The sequence below is a fragment of the Heliangelus exortis genome, chromosome 1 (genome assembly GCF_036169615.1).
Source record: "Heliangelus exortis chromosome 1, bHelExo1.hap1, whole genome shotgun sequence".
NCBI lineage: Eukaryota > Metazoa > Chordata > Aves > Apodiformes > Trochilidae > Heliangelus > Heliangelus exortis.
In genome coordinates this window covers 64,746,105-64,765,476 of record NC_092422.1, presented here as the reverse complement: position 1 = coordinate 64,765,476, position 19,372 = coordinate 64,746,105, and the positions used below count along the sequence as shown (strand labels likewise).

The window sequence follows — 19,372 nt, the reverse complement described above, 5'->3', positions numbered from 1 at the left end:
GTGCAGTGGTTTATGTACTAATTTCCTCTAGAAAAAAACTCAAAATAGCTTTCCCGTATTAAGTTTGAATTCTGAGCATTCTGCTGAAGATTGGTACGTTAGGCAGGACCGCTTCTGCTCAGAGTGGTTGCAGACTTGGGTGTTTTGAAGTGTCAAATGGTTTTTATTCCCCATTAACAGATTCTGCACTGGTTTTCATTTATGTATTTATTTCAGAAGGTCATTTTTCTGTGTTCTGTTATTCAGTCACAACATTTGCAAAATTTTAAATTTAACCGTGGCTTGTTACTTAAGAGCCAGTCAGGTGTTTGGAGAACACTTCCTCTCTGGGGAAGGAACCTCTTTTTGCCTCTCAACCCAGCTTTTACTTCTAGTTAGATTTGATGACTTTAACTGCTGCTGAAGATCAATTGAGAGAGCCCTAAATGAGCTCTCACATTGATTTTTTTTTTTTTTTTTCTCTATCCTGCTGAATTTCCAGATGGGTTGGCTGCTTCATGAGAACTGGTCGTATTACGGCTTATCAGAGAAAATCTTTGTCTCGGGTACCAATAAGAAAAATAAAATTGCAGTGCAGAAATGGCTTCTGTCTGTAAACATTTTGCTTTGAGATGAAAGCCAATTGTGTACCAGTTTTTCTAATTGAAGACTACACTTTTTAATTTCACTACCCATCAGACAGTTCTTTCCAGTTATGTCTCACGAATGTAAAGAGATTATTTCCTTCACTGTTCAGCGTTGGATACATAAATAGGGAAAAAAGGGAGGGGACAGTACTGTACCTTTACATCCATTAGAGGATGGACTAGAAGAGGGTAAGAGCTAGTTTTAGGGAGATGAGTTTTTATGTCAATTCTAGCAGAGAGAAAGCAGCCCTTTCTCCTCATGCTAGTGAGGGGTAAGAAAATCTGTGAGTATGAGAAAAGGCATTCTTCCACATCTTGCTTGTTGTGAAAGAAAGCTGAAATCTTTGAGGATGAAAAATATGTTTAGTGTTGCTTAGAAAGCTCACGGGCAATATCCAGTTGGTGCTGCTGCTTTATCACTGCAGGGCCACAGCGGTCATCACTCTGCATGCTCTTGGTCTGTTGAAAATGTAGGTATTTTGAATCAGATTAAGCTCAGACATGCTAATTTAAATTTTGATGCGCTTGCAGCAGCCCTTGCACAGCCTAGCAGTCTCCAAGTACATGCCTGGGCAGTTGCCATGGATCCTCTTATGGCTGTTCATTTAAGCTGTCAGAACATGCTAAATTATGGTGATCTGACTCCATCAAAGCCCCAGCAAGAATAAGAATTTTAAGCTTTTTATTCTGGGAGAGAAAAGAAAGGATAAAAGATGAAATTGTTCTAAATTCAAATACTCTTGAGCCTGTTTGTCAATGAGAGCAAGTGCCAACCAGGCACTTCTCAGAAGTAGAAAGCAAATTATATTCAGTAAAATGGAGGCAAATGAAGACTCCCTTTTTTAGCTGGAGAAAAGGTGCTGTAAATACCATTTTGAAAAGGTGCAACAAAGTAGCTGTTGTGAGATAGTGTGGACTTAGAGAAAACTGTTAATAATTATATGCAGTGGGTACATTATTACCTTTTATTGTTGGGTTTTAACTGATGATATCCGTCTTCAAGGAAGAGATTTTTGAGTATTACTGAGGGCCGTGCAAGAAAGGAGTGAATGAAACACAACAATGTCTCTTCACACAAAGATGTGCCTTTGACTCTTTTGTTTGTTTCTTTTCATTTTAAATGTTGCATTACAAATATATTTGGTGAATTCAGCCTCTTTTCAGAGAGGTCATAAAAGAGCTCATGGAGAAGCTGAAATAGTGATTTTTTTCAACCGGTAGCACACAGTTATATTATCAGGAAGCAAAAGGACACATTTTTTTCCTACAGTGTACCTAAAAGTTATAGCTGTCATTGCCCAGAGCTTTTAGCTTCTCATGAAAGGAAGAGCCATCAAAAGCTAATGGACATTATAGGCACTTTGATGTGACCTGCACACAAACTTCAAAGTCTCAAAGCTGCAAGTCTGCTGGTACTGGAAAAATATCATAGGGAAAATACTGTTCCACACTGTCAGTGTGCAGTTTCTGCAGTGGGTGCCTGATCTGTTTAAGAGTTGCTTGCTGTTATTGAACCAGTACTTTCTGTAACAGGATGAAATTTTTTTCCTTTGTAAATTTCACTGTTTGTTTCCACTTCCTAGTTGGCCTGTAATTGGTCATTTTCATGTCCTAATCCATAAAATGACTTGCATCTATGATTGTAGTCAAAGTTGGAACTTGAGGTCAGAGATGGGTACTGTCTGTTTTTGTAGTAGCATTCACTGCATCAAACCAAAGTGAGAGATATGATGTATGAATTTGCTTCAGTTATTGTTGTAGGTTTAAGTGCAATACTGAGCTTTGGAAGAGTCTCGCTGAAAATTGTCAGCCCTTGCCAAGATAATAGTCTTCAGTAGTAAAATTGTATTATTAGGTATGTTCAGTGACAAAATGTTTCCAAACATGCTTAAATTAAACGTAAGTAATACTCTTGTATTGCAGTTTTTACTTCTGTGGATTTAATATTTATTGACTTGTTTGAATTGCAAGTAATTATGTACCTAGGTTGTTAGACCTGCGTCTTTACAGAACAACCACTGCAGACTTCTTTTTACTATATATGCATTAACTCTGATAACTTCATGATGAAAGCATTTTCAGAAAATATTGATGAAAATTAGGTTGAGAAAGTCTTGCTTATATTTTCCTTATTCATGCTGGATATTTTTCAAGTAAATATACACATGGGTTCTACAAGTGAAAATGTGTCCTTCATCAGAGTCTGCCTGATAATTCCTTGCTGATTAGAAACTTACTTGGATGAACTTTACATTGAATGTAGAGGGCTGGCAGGCAGCACACCTCTCCATCTTGTAAATGACTGCTAGATATACTAATGAGCAAAAATATTAAATGCCACATGAGCATAATACATTACCAACAAAGTACTCCAGGAGCCCTGACATTCTCATAGGCTTATTTTTCACTGTGAGGACAGTCAGACATTGGAATGGTCCCGAGGGAAGTGGTGCATTCCCCCAATTTGGGAAGCTTAAAGTCTCAGCTCAGGGTGCTGAGACATATCATATAAACAGCAATATTAGCAGGGTTGGACCAGATGATCCTTGAGGTCCTTTTCAGCCTGGTATTCTATGTTTCTATAAGTTGATGTTTATGTGAGTTCAGTTGATAATCTCAGCACTAGTGTGTCTTGGTTGTCTGCAGAATATGTCTGTCTGTGATGTATGCATTAACCATAAAGTACAGCTTGAGAGGATGCTTCTAAGTCACTTCAAGTATTCTTTCTGTCACTGTTTAGGCCCAGCTTGTATCAGCCAGTCCACAGCTCACTCACCCCCTGTCTCCTCTGTGGTACAGGGAGGAGAAAATCCACCTAAAAGCTTGTGAATCGACATAAGGATAAGGAGGTTTTAATTCCTTAATTATGATAACAGTCAAAAAAACAGGCTCAACTTGAGGGAAAAAAAAAACAAACCAAAACGAAACAAAACATTAATTTAATCTACAGGGAGAAACAGAAAACACGACCATATCCTAATACCTTCCCCACTTCACATACCCCACCCGTCTCTTCTCCCTGTTCCCGGATCCCTTCCCTGCCGCCTCCCCCTCATGGCACAGGGGAGGTGCAGGGGGGGTTTAGGGTCAGTTCCCCACACGGTGTTTCTGCCGCTCCTTCCTCCTCAGGGGGAGGACTCCTCACAGCCTTCCCCTGCTCCAGCGCGGGGTCCCTCTCACGGCAGAGAGTCCTTCAGGAACCCCTCCGACATGAGTCCCTCCCACAGGTGCAGTCCCTCAGGCACAGACTGCTCCCGCCTGGGCTGCACACAGAGTCACGGCTGCTGCTGGAGCAGTCACCTCCTCTGACACCTCCTGCACCGCTGCAGATCCACATCTGACCCTCTCTGCAATCCTGCACAGGCTGCTGCTTCACCTGTGACACTTGAAGGGCTACAAATCCACATTTACCCCACTGTGGTCCTTCAGGGACTGCTCCACCGCGCTCCTCCATGGGCTGCAGGGGCACAGCTGTCATCTCACCGTGAGCTGCGGGGAAATCTCTGCTTGGGCACCTTTTCTCTCTTCTTCACAGACCTTGGTGTCTTTGCTCTGGCATTGCCCAGAGGTGGGACAGGGACTGGGACACGGGGAGCTTCCAGCAGCCTCTCACGGGAGCCACCTCTTTGTGCCCCAGCTTCCAAAACACCACTGCCCTAATCCAAGACACCTTCAGATGCAATTTTGCGGTCAGTGTACTGATGTGACTAATGTCATGATGTATCACTGATACTTTCAAACTAACGTTAGTTGTGTTTGTGTCATTTTTGTCTTCTAGCATGGAAAGTGTTCCTGCTGCTCCCTTAAAAAGAACTTTTATGTTACATTGCTAGAACTTAAGGGATAGATTTTTTATTAACTGCATAGAGACTATCTCAGTATCAATTCTAGGAAGGTAACCAAACTGATGTCATGTTCAGCTTTTGAATGTTGTAATTTTTTATCATCCAATAGAAGATTCCAGTCTCTCAGGAAAGCACAGTGTTATTCTTTAAGCAAAGTAAATCATACTTTGGAGTACTAGGTTTCAAGTTTTGGCTCAAAATCATGTTTCAGCCAACAAAATGCAGATAATCTTCATTGTATCTCAGCTTGCAGCTTTGCAGCATCAGTATGTAGATATTCAGTTTTTATGCTACTGCTTCAGACATACTACACACATGCTTCCAGAGAAGTCCCTGGAAAATGTAACAACGACTTCATCTGTCTGGCCAGTCAAGCTGTCATGAAGGAAAACTTACTAACTTCTAAAACTTCAGGAATTCACTTGCATGCAATGATTTGGTTTATGTAGCCTCATCTGTCTTGACACAATTAGGGTAGCTCTTGTTATTAAAAAAAAACAAAAACAAACAAAAACCCAAAAACAATCCCAAACAGCTTTAAACTGAAGTTCATACTTCTTTGCTGTAGAAATACTGCTGCAGTTTTTTTATTAAAATTCAGTGTTTCTCCACTATTGTGGCTAATGCTGTGTTTTCCACTGAGCTGCTCTTTTCTTGTGATATAGCAGTGATGAGAGACATGGGGTGCTCAAAGGAGCAGCTAAATTTGCAGCCTTCAGTTGAGCAGCTTAGCTTGGTCCTGGTTATAGAAGCTACTTGAAGAAACATTAGGTTCTGACTCAAAACACTGTTTTTTAGATTATTCTTTATCTGACATCCTCTCTGACATCAGCACAGCCTTCCAGTCTGCCCAGCCATCACTGCTCAACTAAAAGTGTTTCCTTCCCCTTTTTTTAGTTCTGCTTTTCTTTTACACTAATCGTTGCAGCATAGTTCTCAGGCAAAAAATATCTTGGAATTATTTTTTTTTTACTGCTTTATATGTATAAATATCATCAATCTCCTTAATATAAGTGTATTTCTATGACACAAGAGTGCACTTAAAGTATTACAAAGGGTTGCTGTCTCCCAAAAGATGTAGAGGCAATACTTTCCTCAGAACTCAAAAAAATTCGTAAAACTTGCAAAATAGTAAATTGCTGGTAGTAAATATTACAAAGCAAACAAAGTCACAGCTTAAGGGGAAAAAAATAACAGCAAAGTAATATTAGTGCCAGCTTTAAGTGGAAGGGATTCAAGTAAGAGAGCTTGTCTCTGTCCAGCTTAAATGTGTAACAAATACTTACAGGCTTAAAATAAATTCTGCTTCTGTTTTTAAAAAGTCTTAGTTGTGTTTGGACCATGACTTAAACTCCGTTGTCCTCCTGTTCTGGAAAAAAAAATTTTTGCACTTCTGTAAGATGTGTAATTTTTAAGATTTACATGAAAGCCAAGATGCAAAACTGCACTGTTATGGGAAGAATGGGATGAGAATGCTAACAGGGGGCAAAGGGAAACTGCAACATGATTTTGCTGCAGAAGTATTGTTGATAAAATAGTGCATTTCAGAGAGTAAAAGTCTCTTAGTCCCTTTCAGTCCCTATAATTTTATAATTCTGTAATACTAAATTTTCCAGATAAGATTATAATTTAATCTATATCTTAAGCAGATAATCTCATTATTAAGGTCTTCATGATTTACCTCCTTTTTTATTTTTTTTTAACTGAGTTTTTTTTGCTATGGAGTTACACTTTTCTCCTGATACTAGTTTTCACAAGCGAGTAGTGCAATTCTTTTTCCACATGCTCCTTCTGCATGAGGAGTTTCAAAGTCTTGAAACCTAGTACTCCAGCCACTTTAGTTCTGTCAGCTGTCTGCCCCTGCTGTGGTGCTTGCAACATCCCTGGCTGACCTGACAGATTCTAAGAGAAAAAGTATCTCAGTGGTGGTGTCATTTTTATGAGTTGATGGTATCATTATTTCTGCCCTTATTCTGTTTTATTCCTGTTTTCCTTTACACTTCTGTACTAAAATTCTGGGATGTAAAGGATGTATTGGCATGTGTGTGTGTGGATAAGGTGCGGTAAATATTGAAATAGAAGAAAATGGTTCAGCCTGTTATGGATACCTGCTGGTAAGTAGTTTGCACTAGCCCAGAGTAGAGGCAAATCTCACCAGTATTATAGTCTTGGTAGAGAAATGGACAGATCCATCTGTGCCCTACTTTTCTGCTGTTGAGTTTTATTTGACACATAGGTATCTTTAATGTAATCATGCTATACAGGTTTAGTCAATATGTTTATACTTTTAAGCAGCATATTTCTTACCAGCTGCAAAGTATTGTTGCATAACTTTTGATTTACTGAAAGGGTATATTTTTGTTGGAAGAATGTGAAAGACCTGTATTAGCCTTTATAGAGAGAGGAAACCCTTTCCTGTAAAACATTATGACTTTTATTTGACTGTAATAGAATTTTCACTTTTGTGGAAGCTGTACGATAGATTTGTTTAAAGGCATTGAAGAAATAACAGCAAGAGATTTCTGAGACTTACTCATTAGGGCCAAGAGGGAAGGGGATTGATTTGACAGTAATATTGGTGTCTTTTTATTTCAGTTTTGGGGGTTTTGTGTGTTTGGGTTTTTCCCCAGCTCTCTGAGATGCATCTCCTAGTCAAAGGCTTGTCTTCTGTCTTCCACTGTAAATCATCACATGAAGGCTCTGAAAACATAGCTGTGTAATCCCTTCACAAAACCATTTGTTTTCAAACATGTAGATCAGATTGCATTCTTTTCATTTTCAGATGAATTTAATTATCTTAGTAATACGCCCTGTTTTCAAACTGTTTTCTGTGATTTTATGCAACACAGTGCTGTTATTTTAAATAAGTGCTTAAAAGGATAGAAATGGAGAAGGCTAACAGACTTAATAGGCTATCAGATCTCTGGTAAGTTTTTTTCTGTGTGTTAATCCCCAGTTCTAACACATGCTTAGAGTAATTTAGCATTGCTGTTGGTTTCTGGTATTTTGCTGTTGTGATTTATCCTTGCTTCGTTCTCAAGTTTGGAGGGTAGCTTGATTTCACTAATTGACACTCAAGTCGCTCTTCTAGTAAATACATTTGCTAATGAAATACTTCTGTGTGTTCACTCAATAGCTAGAGATGATTGCCATGGAAAATCCTGCAGACTTGAAGAAGCAATTGTATGTTGAATTTGAAGGAGAACAAGGGGTAGATGAAGGAGGTGTTTCCAAAGAATTTTTTCAACTGGTTGTGGAAGAAATCTTCAATCCAGATATCGGTATGTATTCTAGTAATTTACTAATTTGACAGGGTTTTCCATTGAAAAGTTAGATCATATAATTTTTCAAGGTCCCTTCCAGCCTGTTCTGTGTTTAAACAGTGTCTTCCTACACCTGCTGCTTCTCTCTCAAGCTCTCCAGATTTCTTGGTGATTGTGAGAGTACTTGAGCCATTGAGGCTCACTGTGTCATAATCAGTCATATTCTGAATGATGAAAAGAATAACTGTGTAGTTAGTGAAAGCTATGATTGCTTCTTGAAATATAAATCAGTAGTAAAGTGTTTCTTTGTAGGGCTCCTTTCTTTGTACTCTCATCTTTCTCCTCACTTTACTTTGTGATTAGCTTCTAGAATTAGTAATAAAACCAAATAGGGAGAGTTTCTGCAGTAAAACCAGAGTAGGGCTCTGGTGGGTGTTTGAGTTGTTTCCTTCCCTTCCTCCAGCTTAAAACATCTGAGGTCTTCTAATGGTTTTAGAGACCATTAGAAGATGGGATACAGATCCAAAGTGTGGAAATAATGTCAAATTTGATTGGAGTTAGTTGAGAACTAGGAGGATTTTGTTCTGTCAGAGCCGGGATTTCATAATTGTGTCCCGTTTCCATCTTACTGCCTTTTTCTTTGCTCCCTGTACCAGTCTTTTATGCTTGCATCTTTATAGGTGCTACTTTTAATATGCACTTTTCTGCTGCTCTGAAAAGATTGAAATCTTTTAAAATGTTATGAATACTTTGTGTTAGAATAGAAATGAAACCTACCAGGTTCCTGTACTAATTTCATAGTATAGCACATTGCAGTTCCTCTAATGGCTTCCTTTAAAGAAGCTTCCTTTAAAACAGCTATGGCCACTAGTTAATTTGGGTTCATTGAACTCTTTTAAAAGCAGGAACTCTTGGTCTTATTTCAGATCTTAGAAAATTGGAAGAAATGCAGAGATTCATTTAGATGGGATTTAAGGGGAAGTCCCCAAAATTGGCAACAGAATCTGAACCTTGGCACTTGCCCTTCATCATACACAAGCCAGTTCTTTTAAAAAATAATACAGACCCATAAGCAAGTCTTGGAAAACTGAGATATTTGGATCTGAATTAGCAAAGGAATAAATTAAAATATGACAAATAAGGAAGTTTCAGTGCTTTGACAAAGTTGAATTTCCAATGCGAAGAAGATTTTTGACCTGAGTTTATCTAAACAGAAGTGTGAGGTTACTATATTGAAATGTTCCTATTTAGTAATGAAAGTCTGATTCAGCTGAGACCCATCTAGTGCATATAAGCTTCCTGTGTGTAAAGATGGGTATAGATTAGATGTACATGAATGTTTTAAATTTTACTTCTGTTTTCAAAATACAATACAAAAAAGTACGTACATTTTTTCGTCTTCACATCAACTTTGGGGAAAAAAGGGCATTTATTGGGTTTTGGCATAAATATGTAAAAGCAGAAAATGTAGCTTATGTTCAGTCTTCTTTTCCTTTATGCCTGCTAATATGCTGTTCACACACCATATTTACCAAGTGTGACTTTTGTTGATTTGTATACGTGTTATTTACCAGAGAAAAAAAGGGAAATCCTTTGAATGGAATTTAAAATGTCTGTCCTCTGGTAAGTATCTGTGGAGTGATGTTTACTGCTGTAACAGTTTATTTGCCATCGTATTTCAAGTCTTTTCATTTTAAACTACCTTATTTTTTTACTCAAAGGAGACAATAACTCAGACAAAATATTAGATATATGACCAGCAGTCACCAGAATAAAAGTGAAGAAGGAATAACTTCATATAAAATTCCTAGAAACACTATGAAATTGTTTTCCCCTTCAATTTCTTCTGGTGTTTTATTAAATTAATGTACTATAGTCTTAATTTTGGTCAGTGAATAAAGGGTTCTGTTTCACATTAAAGTGTTCCCAGTACGGTTCTGAGTAACCTGTTAGTCCTTCATTATTAGACATTTGCTGGAGTTGCTTATTTTGACTGGTCTACTCCTCCCTCATCTTCCAGAAAGTACAACTCCTTGCTTCTATTGTGGAAATAATTCAGAAGCTACTGAAGTCAATTAAGAAAATAGAATGCAGGCTTCTATTTAATGATTCTCCTATACATGCTTGAGTTGCTCATGTATTTCTGATTTGCCTTACCTGAAGTGTTTATTCGTGTGCTTCCAAATAGCTGACCCTGTCCTAGTACCTTTCCCAGATAAATAATATTCAATTTTAGGAATTAGCCAGTGTCTGAGTTAGCAGTTCATTTCCTTACATAGAATGAGAATTCAGGCTTTATCTCTTGGCTGAAGGTAACATCTTATTTTCAGTATTATGTGTAATTTTATGAGTCTGTTCATGTGGCTTTGTAATCAGTTTGTACATGTGCATACACTGTAAATAAGTGTAGCTTTTAAGAGCTGACAAGATGAACTACATTTGCCACAAGATTTATGTTCTTCATCACATGTATCTAACTTCTGGTGTGCTGGGAGGAAGGAGCCTGGACACTTATCCTTAGGTTCTGTCTAGAAATCTTGAGACCTGGATGTACAAGTAACAGGTCACTGGGACAGTATTGGTCTGGGGTGGTCTGTCTTTCTCCCCTGAAGTCTATGGGGTTTGCCTTTATCCTTTGCTTTGTTATCTAGTCTGGTAAGCAATTTATTTTACTTTGAGACTCATTTAAATAGTTTTTAGGTTTTACACAAAATGGTTTATAAGAAAGAGCTAATCTAGTGGCTTGTTACATCAAAAAGGGTAAAGGACTCTTCCTTTCTCTTGTCTGCACTGTCTTATCTACTCCTTTATGTGCTTTATTTGTTGAAACTGTCTGTGAAGGTAGTAAGCTTGTGAACTTGGTAGGAAACTGGTTACCTGAGGTAATGAGCTGAATCAGGTGAAGGGATAGGGGAACAAAGCAAAACCTCTCCCTTTCAACAGTGTCAAGCTGTTAAAATTGCAGCCCCTGCTTGTGAAGCAATAGTTCAGATGTGTGTCATTGCTGCATCAACAGTGGACTTTGTCAAGTACCAAATCTGTTGAGCATCAAACTTTAAGATCATGTATGATGGTTAATCCTTGCTCCATCATCATAGGTTCCAGTTCAGTAATAGGGTGGCACCTAGTCCTGTTCCTTTGCTGGAACTGGTCTGGAGAAGCCTCTGAGGAGGAGCTGTCACTTGGTAGTAATTGGAGTTCTTCTGCAATGGCTCTCACTTTATAATAATTGGAGTTCTTCAGGATCATTTCCTCCACATCATTTTTGATTCATGTTCTATTCCTGCACTGTTGTATTTATCAAAGTTAACACCTATGTTGACAACGTGCTGCTGCTTCCTCAGCAGTGAAAGGGGATGACAGGCTGTGTACCTACAGCTTTAGTGGGCATTGCAGGGTCTTGTATGGCAGGTCCCCTGCCTGCTTTTAGTGGTAATGTGAGTAAAAAGTGTTTTGAGAAGCTCCAGTTACCCCAAGGTAAGTAGCTTTTATGTGCAATTACATTTGGCCTAATGTTAAGTTAAATATGTTTTAGAGGCATTCTGTTGGGTTTAGTGGTATGTTTTGTGTGTCATTTTCATTGAAATGTAACCATAATTGTTCAACATCATTTTTTTACAGGAATGTTCACATATGATGAGTCTACAAAACTGTTTTGGTTTAATCCGTCCTCTTTTGAAACTGAGGGTCAATTTACACTGATTGGCATAGTACTGGGTCTGGCTATTTACAATAACTGTATACTGGATGTACATTTTCCCATGGTTGTCTACAGGAAGCTGATGGGCAAAAAAGGAACTTTCCGTGATCTGGCAGACTCTCATCCTGTAAGTTCATGATGTTCTTTGAGTTTATTAAAGTATTTTCATGCAGTAAATTAATCTAGAAATAAGTTAAACACAAGATGGCTGTCAGAAGTGGAAATGAAATAACCAGTGGCTTGTGTGAGGAGTCTGTATTTTTTAAATTCATAAGGAGAACCTCTTACTACATCTGGTTTGGAAAAGAAAGAATTGTCTGGTTAACAAATAGGGTTGGTTATCAGTAAAGCTTTGGGGTTTTTTGCGGTTTTGGTTTGGTTTTTTTTTTACATACTGTCAAAAGTACTTTGTATCACTATGCTCTGCTAAGCATAAACTATTATTATTACCTTCCCAAAGAATTCTAAAATTAAGCTGTTTATATGTATTTGTAGAAGTAAATTTCTATTAAAAATGTGAAAGTAACAGTAGACATGCAAAGGTTTGATACTCATACTATACTGTCTTTTGTTTAAAGCATAAGACAGATGAAGCAGTTCACTAACATCCCCATGGTTTGGGAGCAGTGATCAGTGTCCATCTTTCCCCTCCCCAGCCAGTGGTTGTACAAACCCAATAAGCTGTGCGTGTGCTTTAATGGATAAAACATAGAAGCACATATTCAGGATGTCTCGGCCCTGCTCCATCTTCAAAGATCTCTAGTAGCTTTTCCCTAGTAGCCAGTAGCATTCTTCATTTCAAATAGTGGGGTGTTCCTCTTCGCATAACCTGTTATGCAAAATCTTCAGTTATTTAAAAATTATACAGTTTTAAAAAAGTTGCCTTTTATTTTTGTCAAATCAGAAAATTAGGCATGGATAGTCAAAAAACAGGTTACCCAGTCCAGTTTGGATGGCTCCATACAATAGCATGCTGGCTTTGACCACTTTCTCTTGAAACTAATGTTGAGAAGTACACACTGCTCCCAGTGTCTTAATTTTTATTACATACACAACATTTTTTATGATAAAAAAAGTGGATTGATTTCTGTGGAACAAGGCAGTCAGGGCATTTCTTAATTTTTCTCTCCTACTCTTAAGTTTCTTCTCCAACATACTGACTTTTTATTTCAAAATAATCCTTTTTTTAAACTCTATGTAATCTCATACCACTAAAACTCTTACTTCTGGGTTTCTTGAACCATAAATTAAACTTGCAGCAGTCAAACCTGCAAATATTTTGCCTAGTGTTACAGAGCCTGGAGGATAAGGTGTTCACCAGCCCTCATCACCAGCAGTTCCAAGCTCAGTCACTTTCAACACAAGATATTTTTAAAGGTGCTGTTGAAAAAATGAATACAGATAATGAGGATGAGGCTTACATGTAAACTTTCAACAGTTAAAACTTTGAGGAGAAAATTCATTGCTTCTGCTTCCCTATAAAAATACAGTTGCTCAGTTGTTGTTGCTTTTACCTCTGCTTTGCATTCATGAGTCCTTAGCCAAACAGTTGGTGTTTTCTGCATAGCCTTTGATTTCTTGAGAGATTCTTGGGCTTTTCCTAAGGCGTGTCAGGGAGGAAGGCTTCTTGCTCCCTTCAGCAGAGCAAACTCTTACAGGTGATTTCAGATTCTACTTGGCAAATTCTGACCTAACTTCAAATCACAGAATCGTAGAAAGTGAGGGGTTGGAAGGGACCTTGAAAGATCATTGAGTCCAACCCCCTGCCAGAGCAGGGTCACCTACAGCAGGTCACACAGGAACACATCCAGGTGGGCTTTGAAGATTGCTTTGAAAGGAGACTCCACAACCTCCCTGGGCAGCCTGTGCCAGTGAAAAACTGAACACCCCTACAGTGAAAAACTCTTATTTACACAGAACTGCCTATGCTCCAGTTTATAACCATTGTCCTTTGTCCTATTGTTAGTCACCCCTGAGAAAATCTTGACTCTGTCCTCCTGGTGCTCACCCCTTGCATATTTATAAACATTGATGAGGTTACCCCTCATTCTCCTCTTATCCAGGCTGAAGAGACCCAACTCCTTAAGTCTTTCCTCATGAGGGAGGTGTTCCACTTCCTTCATCATCTTGGTTGCTCTGTGCTGGACTCTTTCAAGCAGTTCCTTCTAGAAGTTCCAGGCAGTCTGGAACTGAAGGAACTGAGGGTCCCAGAACTGGACACAATATTCCAGATGCAGCCTCACCAGGACAGAGCAGAGGGGGAGAAGAACCTCTCTCCTCCTACTAACCACCCCCTTTCTAATGCACCCCAGGATGCCATTGGCCTTCTTGGCCACAAGGGCACATTGTTGGCTCATGGTCACCCTTCCATCCACCAGCACCCCCAGGGCCCTTTGTTCCATGCTGCTCTCCAACAGCTCAGTCCCCAGCCTATACTGGTACCTGGGGTTGTTCTTTCCCAGATGCAAAACTTTACACCTGCCCTTCTTCTAATTCAACTTGTGATTTTTTTATTTTTTTTTTTCCATAAATGTTTTCCTACTTTAATGACTGCCGTATCCATGTAGCTTCAAGTTTACTTCCTAGTTTGCTTTTTTTTGAATCAGAATGTAGGAGATGAAAGCCTGCTGCCTGAATTTTATCTGGTATAAACCACAGCATTTTCTTTGATTTTAACACATGTGCTCAGCATACTAGTGTAACATTTTCTGGATGTGGAAATCAAATACAGTTTCAAAAGAATTTAGAGGAAGAGGTAATCAGTGGCTCTTGAGCTACAGGTCTGACCATTGCGTTTAGGAAGAGTCCTTGGTACTGGTAGGCTCTTCCAAGGGAGTTATCACTCGTTGCTGTGATTGTTTATCTTTTTAAATGCCTGTTCTTGGTTATTTTTATGAACACTGAGCTTAATACACCTGTGTTGGGACTGTTATGGAAGATCCTAGGTGTCTTGTGTCATAGAATGTAACAACACTTTTTGAGGCCGATGATTTTATGTCTTCTGGTATTGCTCAGTGAAGTCTGTTGAAACTTATTTATGAGCCATGTGTTTTGTATTCTGTTAGGTTCTTTACCAGAGTTTGAGAGATTTACTGGAGTATGAAGGAAGTGTGGAAGATGACATGATGATAACGTTTCAAATATCTCATACGGATCTCTTTGGCAATCCGATGATGCATGATTTAAAGGAAAACGGTGATAAAATTCCCATTACGAATGAAAATAGAAAGGTACACTCTAATTTTTTAACATAATCTGTAATTTTTAGATACTCTGTGCACAGTCATGTAGCACTCTATAAGGGTTTAGTCTCACTTATAATTTCAGTTTTAAAGCCTTTTAAAATTGCCATATCATCATGTAGTTGTAAGCAGAAAACACTTCTAAAGAAAGCATTGATAAATGTACACATAGCTTCTGGTCATGGTGTTGAGAAGTATGTGAGACTTGCTCTTTATTATTGCTGAGTCGAAGCTGATCCCAAATAATCTATGTAGAATTATAGAATTAAATGTATTTTTAGATCTTGTGTTTTGAAAAATACTTCATGTGGCATGTGTCAAAGTACTAAGGGGTTTTGGGGGGGTTGTTTTCTTACAGGAATTTGTCAATCTGTATGCTGACTACATACTCAATAAATCAGTAGAGAAGCAATTCAAGGCCTTTCGGAGAGGATTCCACATGGTGACCAATGAATCTCCTTTGAAATATTTATTTAGACCAGAGGAAATTGAATTACTTATTTGTGGAAGTAGGGTAAGAATTCTGAATGCACACCAGAAAGAGAGGTGCTTTTTAAATCCTAAGTATATAATTAGTGGTCATTTTTAAAAATGTCATCTTCTTACAGAATTTAGATTTTCAAGCACTAGAAGAAACTACAGAATATGATGGTGGCTATACAAGAGACTCTCTTATTATTAGGTAATTCTTTCTAATTTCTGAAAAATTAAAACCACTTTACATTCCTCTTTCTTCACAGTGAATTTAATGTTGTAAGATTTAGTATTTTTTTGGTCCTAGTAATGCAAGTAAAGCATTTCAGTCAAATACTGTCATTATTAGAGTGTGGAGCATTGCCTGTAGGTGTTAGTTAATTTTGTGAAGCTTAAAAGATATTTTTCTCTGGGTTTTTTTCTTTCTTTCTTTCTTATGTGCCATATAGTGAATTATAAGTGGTATAAACATGGCTGTTTCAGTAAATCACAACTGCTCTGCTTTTGTTTATTAAAAAAAAATTAAATCACAATGTTTTTAAAGAGGAAAAATGTTTTTCATGTGTTACTTTTTTGTCCCCTTTGACTAGAGTACTCTGAAGACAAAGGTCAGAGAATGTGCATCTTCAGTCCTCTAGACCTTGCCAACTATTTAAATAGTTCCTGCTAGGGTAGAAAACCTTTGACAGCATCTGCATTTCTTTACTGTGACATTTAAGAAGGTGGTAGAAAACAAACAGTGTAGTGGAACCAGTATAATTCATTAGGAAATAGGAATAATAAGTGATCTGCAAATATTTATCCTTTATCAGTTAAATTAACATTTTAAAAGAGTGCAGCATTTTGATGATAATTCTGATTTCTACCTTTAAATGTCAATGACTGATAAATACATTACTCTTAGCTTGGGGTTTTGAATGCAACTTCTAAATTTGATGTTGACTTACTGGCATTACTAAACCTTCAAAGTTCAGTTCATTTTGAATGTTTCACTTGTATTAAAGTTTTTTGTTTACTTATTTTTTTTTTATTTCCCTTGACAGGGAATTCTGGGAAATAGTCCATTCATTTACAGATGAACAGAAAAGACTCTTCTTACAGTTTACAACAGGCACAGACAGAGCCCCTGTGGGAGGACTTGGAAAGTTAAAGATGATCATAGCCAAAAATGGCCCAGATACAGAGAGGTAAAAAAAAAAAAAAGTCTGCGTTTTCCTTGTTTGTTTATAACAAAGTGAATTCAGTGTTTCTAATTTATGAACTAAGTTAAATCTGAAAGTTGGATCTTCAAGCAAAATAGTTTCTCTGTAACTTAATTCTTTGGGATTTGTGAAATAGTGATGCATTTCTTGCATGTGCTCTGTGTTCCCACATCTGAGTTCTTTCTTTGTTTTCTTGTCCCCACAGATTACCTACATCTCACACATGCTTTAATGTACTTTTGCTTCCGGAGTACTCAAGCAAAGAAAAGCTTAAAGAAAGATTATTGAAGGCCATCACATATGCCAAAGGATTTGGCATGCTGTAATAATTATGACAAAAGGGATTTAAAAAATGATGGTGATGATGTCCCTCTCCAAAAAGGCCATAAGATAGTGAGCTACAGTAGTCACCTGTGTTTGTGCCTCCCTTCTTTACTGGGGACATTGGGCTGGAACAGCAGATTTCAGCTGCTTATATGAACAAAAATCTTTATTTTTTCTTTTAGCGTGAAAGTGTTAACATATTCTTTCACTTGTATGTACAGAGAGGTTTTCCTGAATATTTATTTTAAGGGTTAAATCACTTTTGCTTGTGTTTATTACTGCTTGAAGTTGAGCCTTTTTGAGTATTTACAAGAAAACAAACTGTACTCTCCCAAGGAAAATATTGCCATCATTTGTAGACCATGTAACCTTCAAGTATGTGCTATATTTTTGTCCCTGTATCTAATCAAATCAAGAACTGTACTTTTTGAAGAGTTTGCTTTTGAAACTTGAAGTCTTGGAAAACAGTGTGATGCAATTACTGCTGTTCTAGCCCCCAAAGAGTTTCTGTGCAAAATCTTAAGAATCAATAAAGATGGAAGGGAGAACTTGGAATGTTAAACTGCAGCCTTGAGAACTTTACTTTAGTCACAGCACAATTAAAATTCATTTCACTATATGTTGTCTTCACATGTCTTGTAATAAACTGTGTTTTTAATTAGGAAACATTTCTTAGCGTATGAAAGGGTAGAAATTTTAGTTACTTTTTTAAAAAAGAAGTTTACTGGGGAAAGTGCATTTTCAACCGAACAGCTTTAGAGTAGGGAGTGAAGTGTTTGGAAAAAAAAAAAAAAGATAGGAAGTTTTTTGCTATATTATAAAGAAAGCATGTGGAAGTGCACTTAAAATGAAGTTTTATTCTTAATTGCCTATTATGTTGACATTTTAAATAGACAATCCAAAGTCTTCCCTACCTGTTATGTCATCACCATTTATTTAATGAATCGTTGTTCCTACTTATCAAGGCACATGATCAGTGTTGCAACATAATCTAAAGGGATGACTAGTGTATTTTAATCTCATCTAACTAAGCAAAATTGAACAATATTAAACGTAAGGCCTACTTCATGTTGTACACTTCCAACCATTAAATAAACTGTTAGTAAGTACTAAGGTTATGTTCATCTACTACATAAAGTATTCAGTAGGTTTTTAATTTAATTCTACCAATCATATCAGAAATAAATCCTTTACCTTTCGTAGTCTGTGTTCAATGTTAATTTCTCCTGTTGCAATATATGATGAAGGGATTATGCGTTTGTAAGTGAAGATGTACCTGGCATATCTCTTTCATAAGACATAAGACAAGCCACAGTGGATGTGCAGAGCTGAGCTTGTGCCTTGACAATTGCTGTCCCTGACTGGTAGCGATCAAACCCCGTGACTCTGTGGAATTGGCATTACAAGGCGTAGTTTTGAAATGGTGGGAGAAAGAAAAGATGGCTTTCAGGACTATTTTAATAAATTCTTTCTAGTAATAGAAACAGACAACTGTTATGTAACTATGATGCTGAATAAAACAGTGACCTTTTTTCACCACGGTTCAGTGAAAGAGAAAACAAGTGACTTCCTTACTTTGATAAATTGGATATTACATTGCTTGATGAGAAAATGTTGTAGCACAGCACAATCGGAGGATTACAGGTACGTAAAACTCTCCTGAAGTGAACTGTGACGTGGGCTCCAGCCATGTTCCCCCCTCTTAAATCCAACCCAGTGCCAGACATTGCATTGCATGAAAGGACTGGAACTTGCTGGGGCAAGAGAGGTGCTGGCTGTCCTCTGGTCTTTGATCTCAGGTGGCACTCAGGGCGGGCCTGCATGTTCATCTCATTGCATGTCCTTGAAGAGGAGAGCACAAGACACCTTGGCTTCTCAGCTGGGTGGCTGACAAAAGTACTTGCCCATTCCTGCAGGTTCGGGGCCTCTCTTGCTGTAGGTGGTGAGAAAAAGATTTTGCCAAGTGCCTTCAGGTACTTTTGTTACAAATTATGAACCACATCGTGATGGTGCTGTGTGGTATGTTAAGCTGTATCCATTTTTATTCTGATGTAGCTATCGATGGCTGTTACTCCCAGCCCACAAGGGTGTAAGATTCATGGTGGGGGTTTTTTATATTGTTCCAAAAGCTGGGTAGACTGCATAACTGGATAGCTGTCCAAAGTTCTCCAGCTGAAGCACTGATGTTGTAAATATTCTTTTTCTATCTTCCTCCAGCGTTAAGATAAAAATACATAATTGTATTGGCCTTTATAAAGCATAAGTTGTTTTTCAAGGAGTCGTTTTCAGGTAAGATGCAAGTAAGTTATCTTTCACAGAACTCCTGTTTAGATATATAACACCTCCTCCAGAATGCCATGGTGCTGAAACCTTACCTCCTTAGCAGTGTTATAAATATGCTAATTGTCCAGCAGCAGCAGTTTCTAAGGTTTAAAAATCAGTAAATCTTGAAGGCCGCAGGCTGCTCTCCTGCCCTGCAGAAGTTCTTGTTGCTTGAAAGTTTAGTCCAAGTGGGGAAAATGCCATTTTAAGTTTTGGTGTTTTTTTCCTGGGCTCCAGGCATACCTGGCCTGTCTTTCACCCTCATTTAGTCTTTCAGCAGCATTTAGCAAATTCAGGTTTTTGCTAGAGTTGCCTCAGAAACTTAAATGAGTGAGCCAGAGGACTCTTCTTCCAAAGGTAGCAGCAATCTGGTG

The 19,372-nt window shown here is 37.9% G+C and overlaps 1 protein-coding gene across 15 annotated transcripts in view; it reads left to right on the top strand.

Moving 5' to 3' along the window:
* UBE3A (ubiquitin protein ligase E3A) overlaps positions 1 to 17,878 on the top strand; it is a 53,712-nt gene extending 35,834 nt beyond the window's left edge. For all 15 annotated transcript variants that reach the window (XM_071746449.1, XM_071746346.1, XM_071746334.1 and 12 more), the window contains 7 exons: positions 7,608 to 7,752; positions 11,356 to 11,561; positions 14,500 to 14,664; positions 15,035 to 15,190; positions 15,285 to 15,358; positions 16,194 to 16,337; positions 16,558 to 17,878. In XM_071746449.1, the coding sequence (XP_071602550.1) occupies positions 7,608 to 7,752; positions 11,356 to 11,561; positions 14,500 to 14,664; positions 15,035 to 15,190; positions 15,285 to 15,358; positions 16,194 to 16,337; positions 16,558 to 16,678 (1,011 nt within the window). In that variant the 3' untranslated portion in view covers positions 16,679 to 17,878. The remainder of the gene's footprint in view (positions 1 to 7,607; positions 7,753 to 11,355; positions 11,562 to 14,499; positions 14,665 to 15,034; positions 15,191 to 15,284; positions 15,359 to 16,193; positions 16,338 to 16,557) is intronic.
* The last annotated feature ends 1,494 nt before the right edge of the window (positions 17,879 to 19,372 follow it).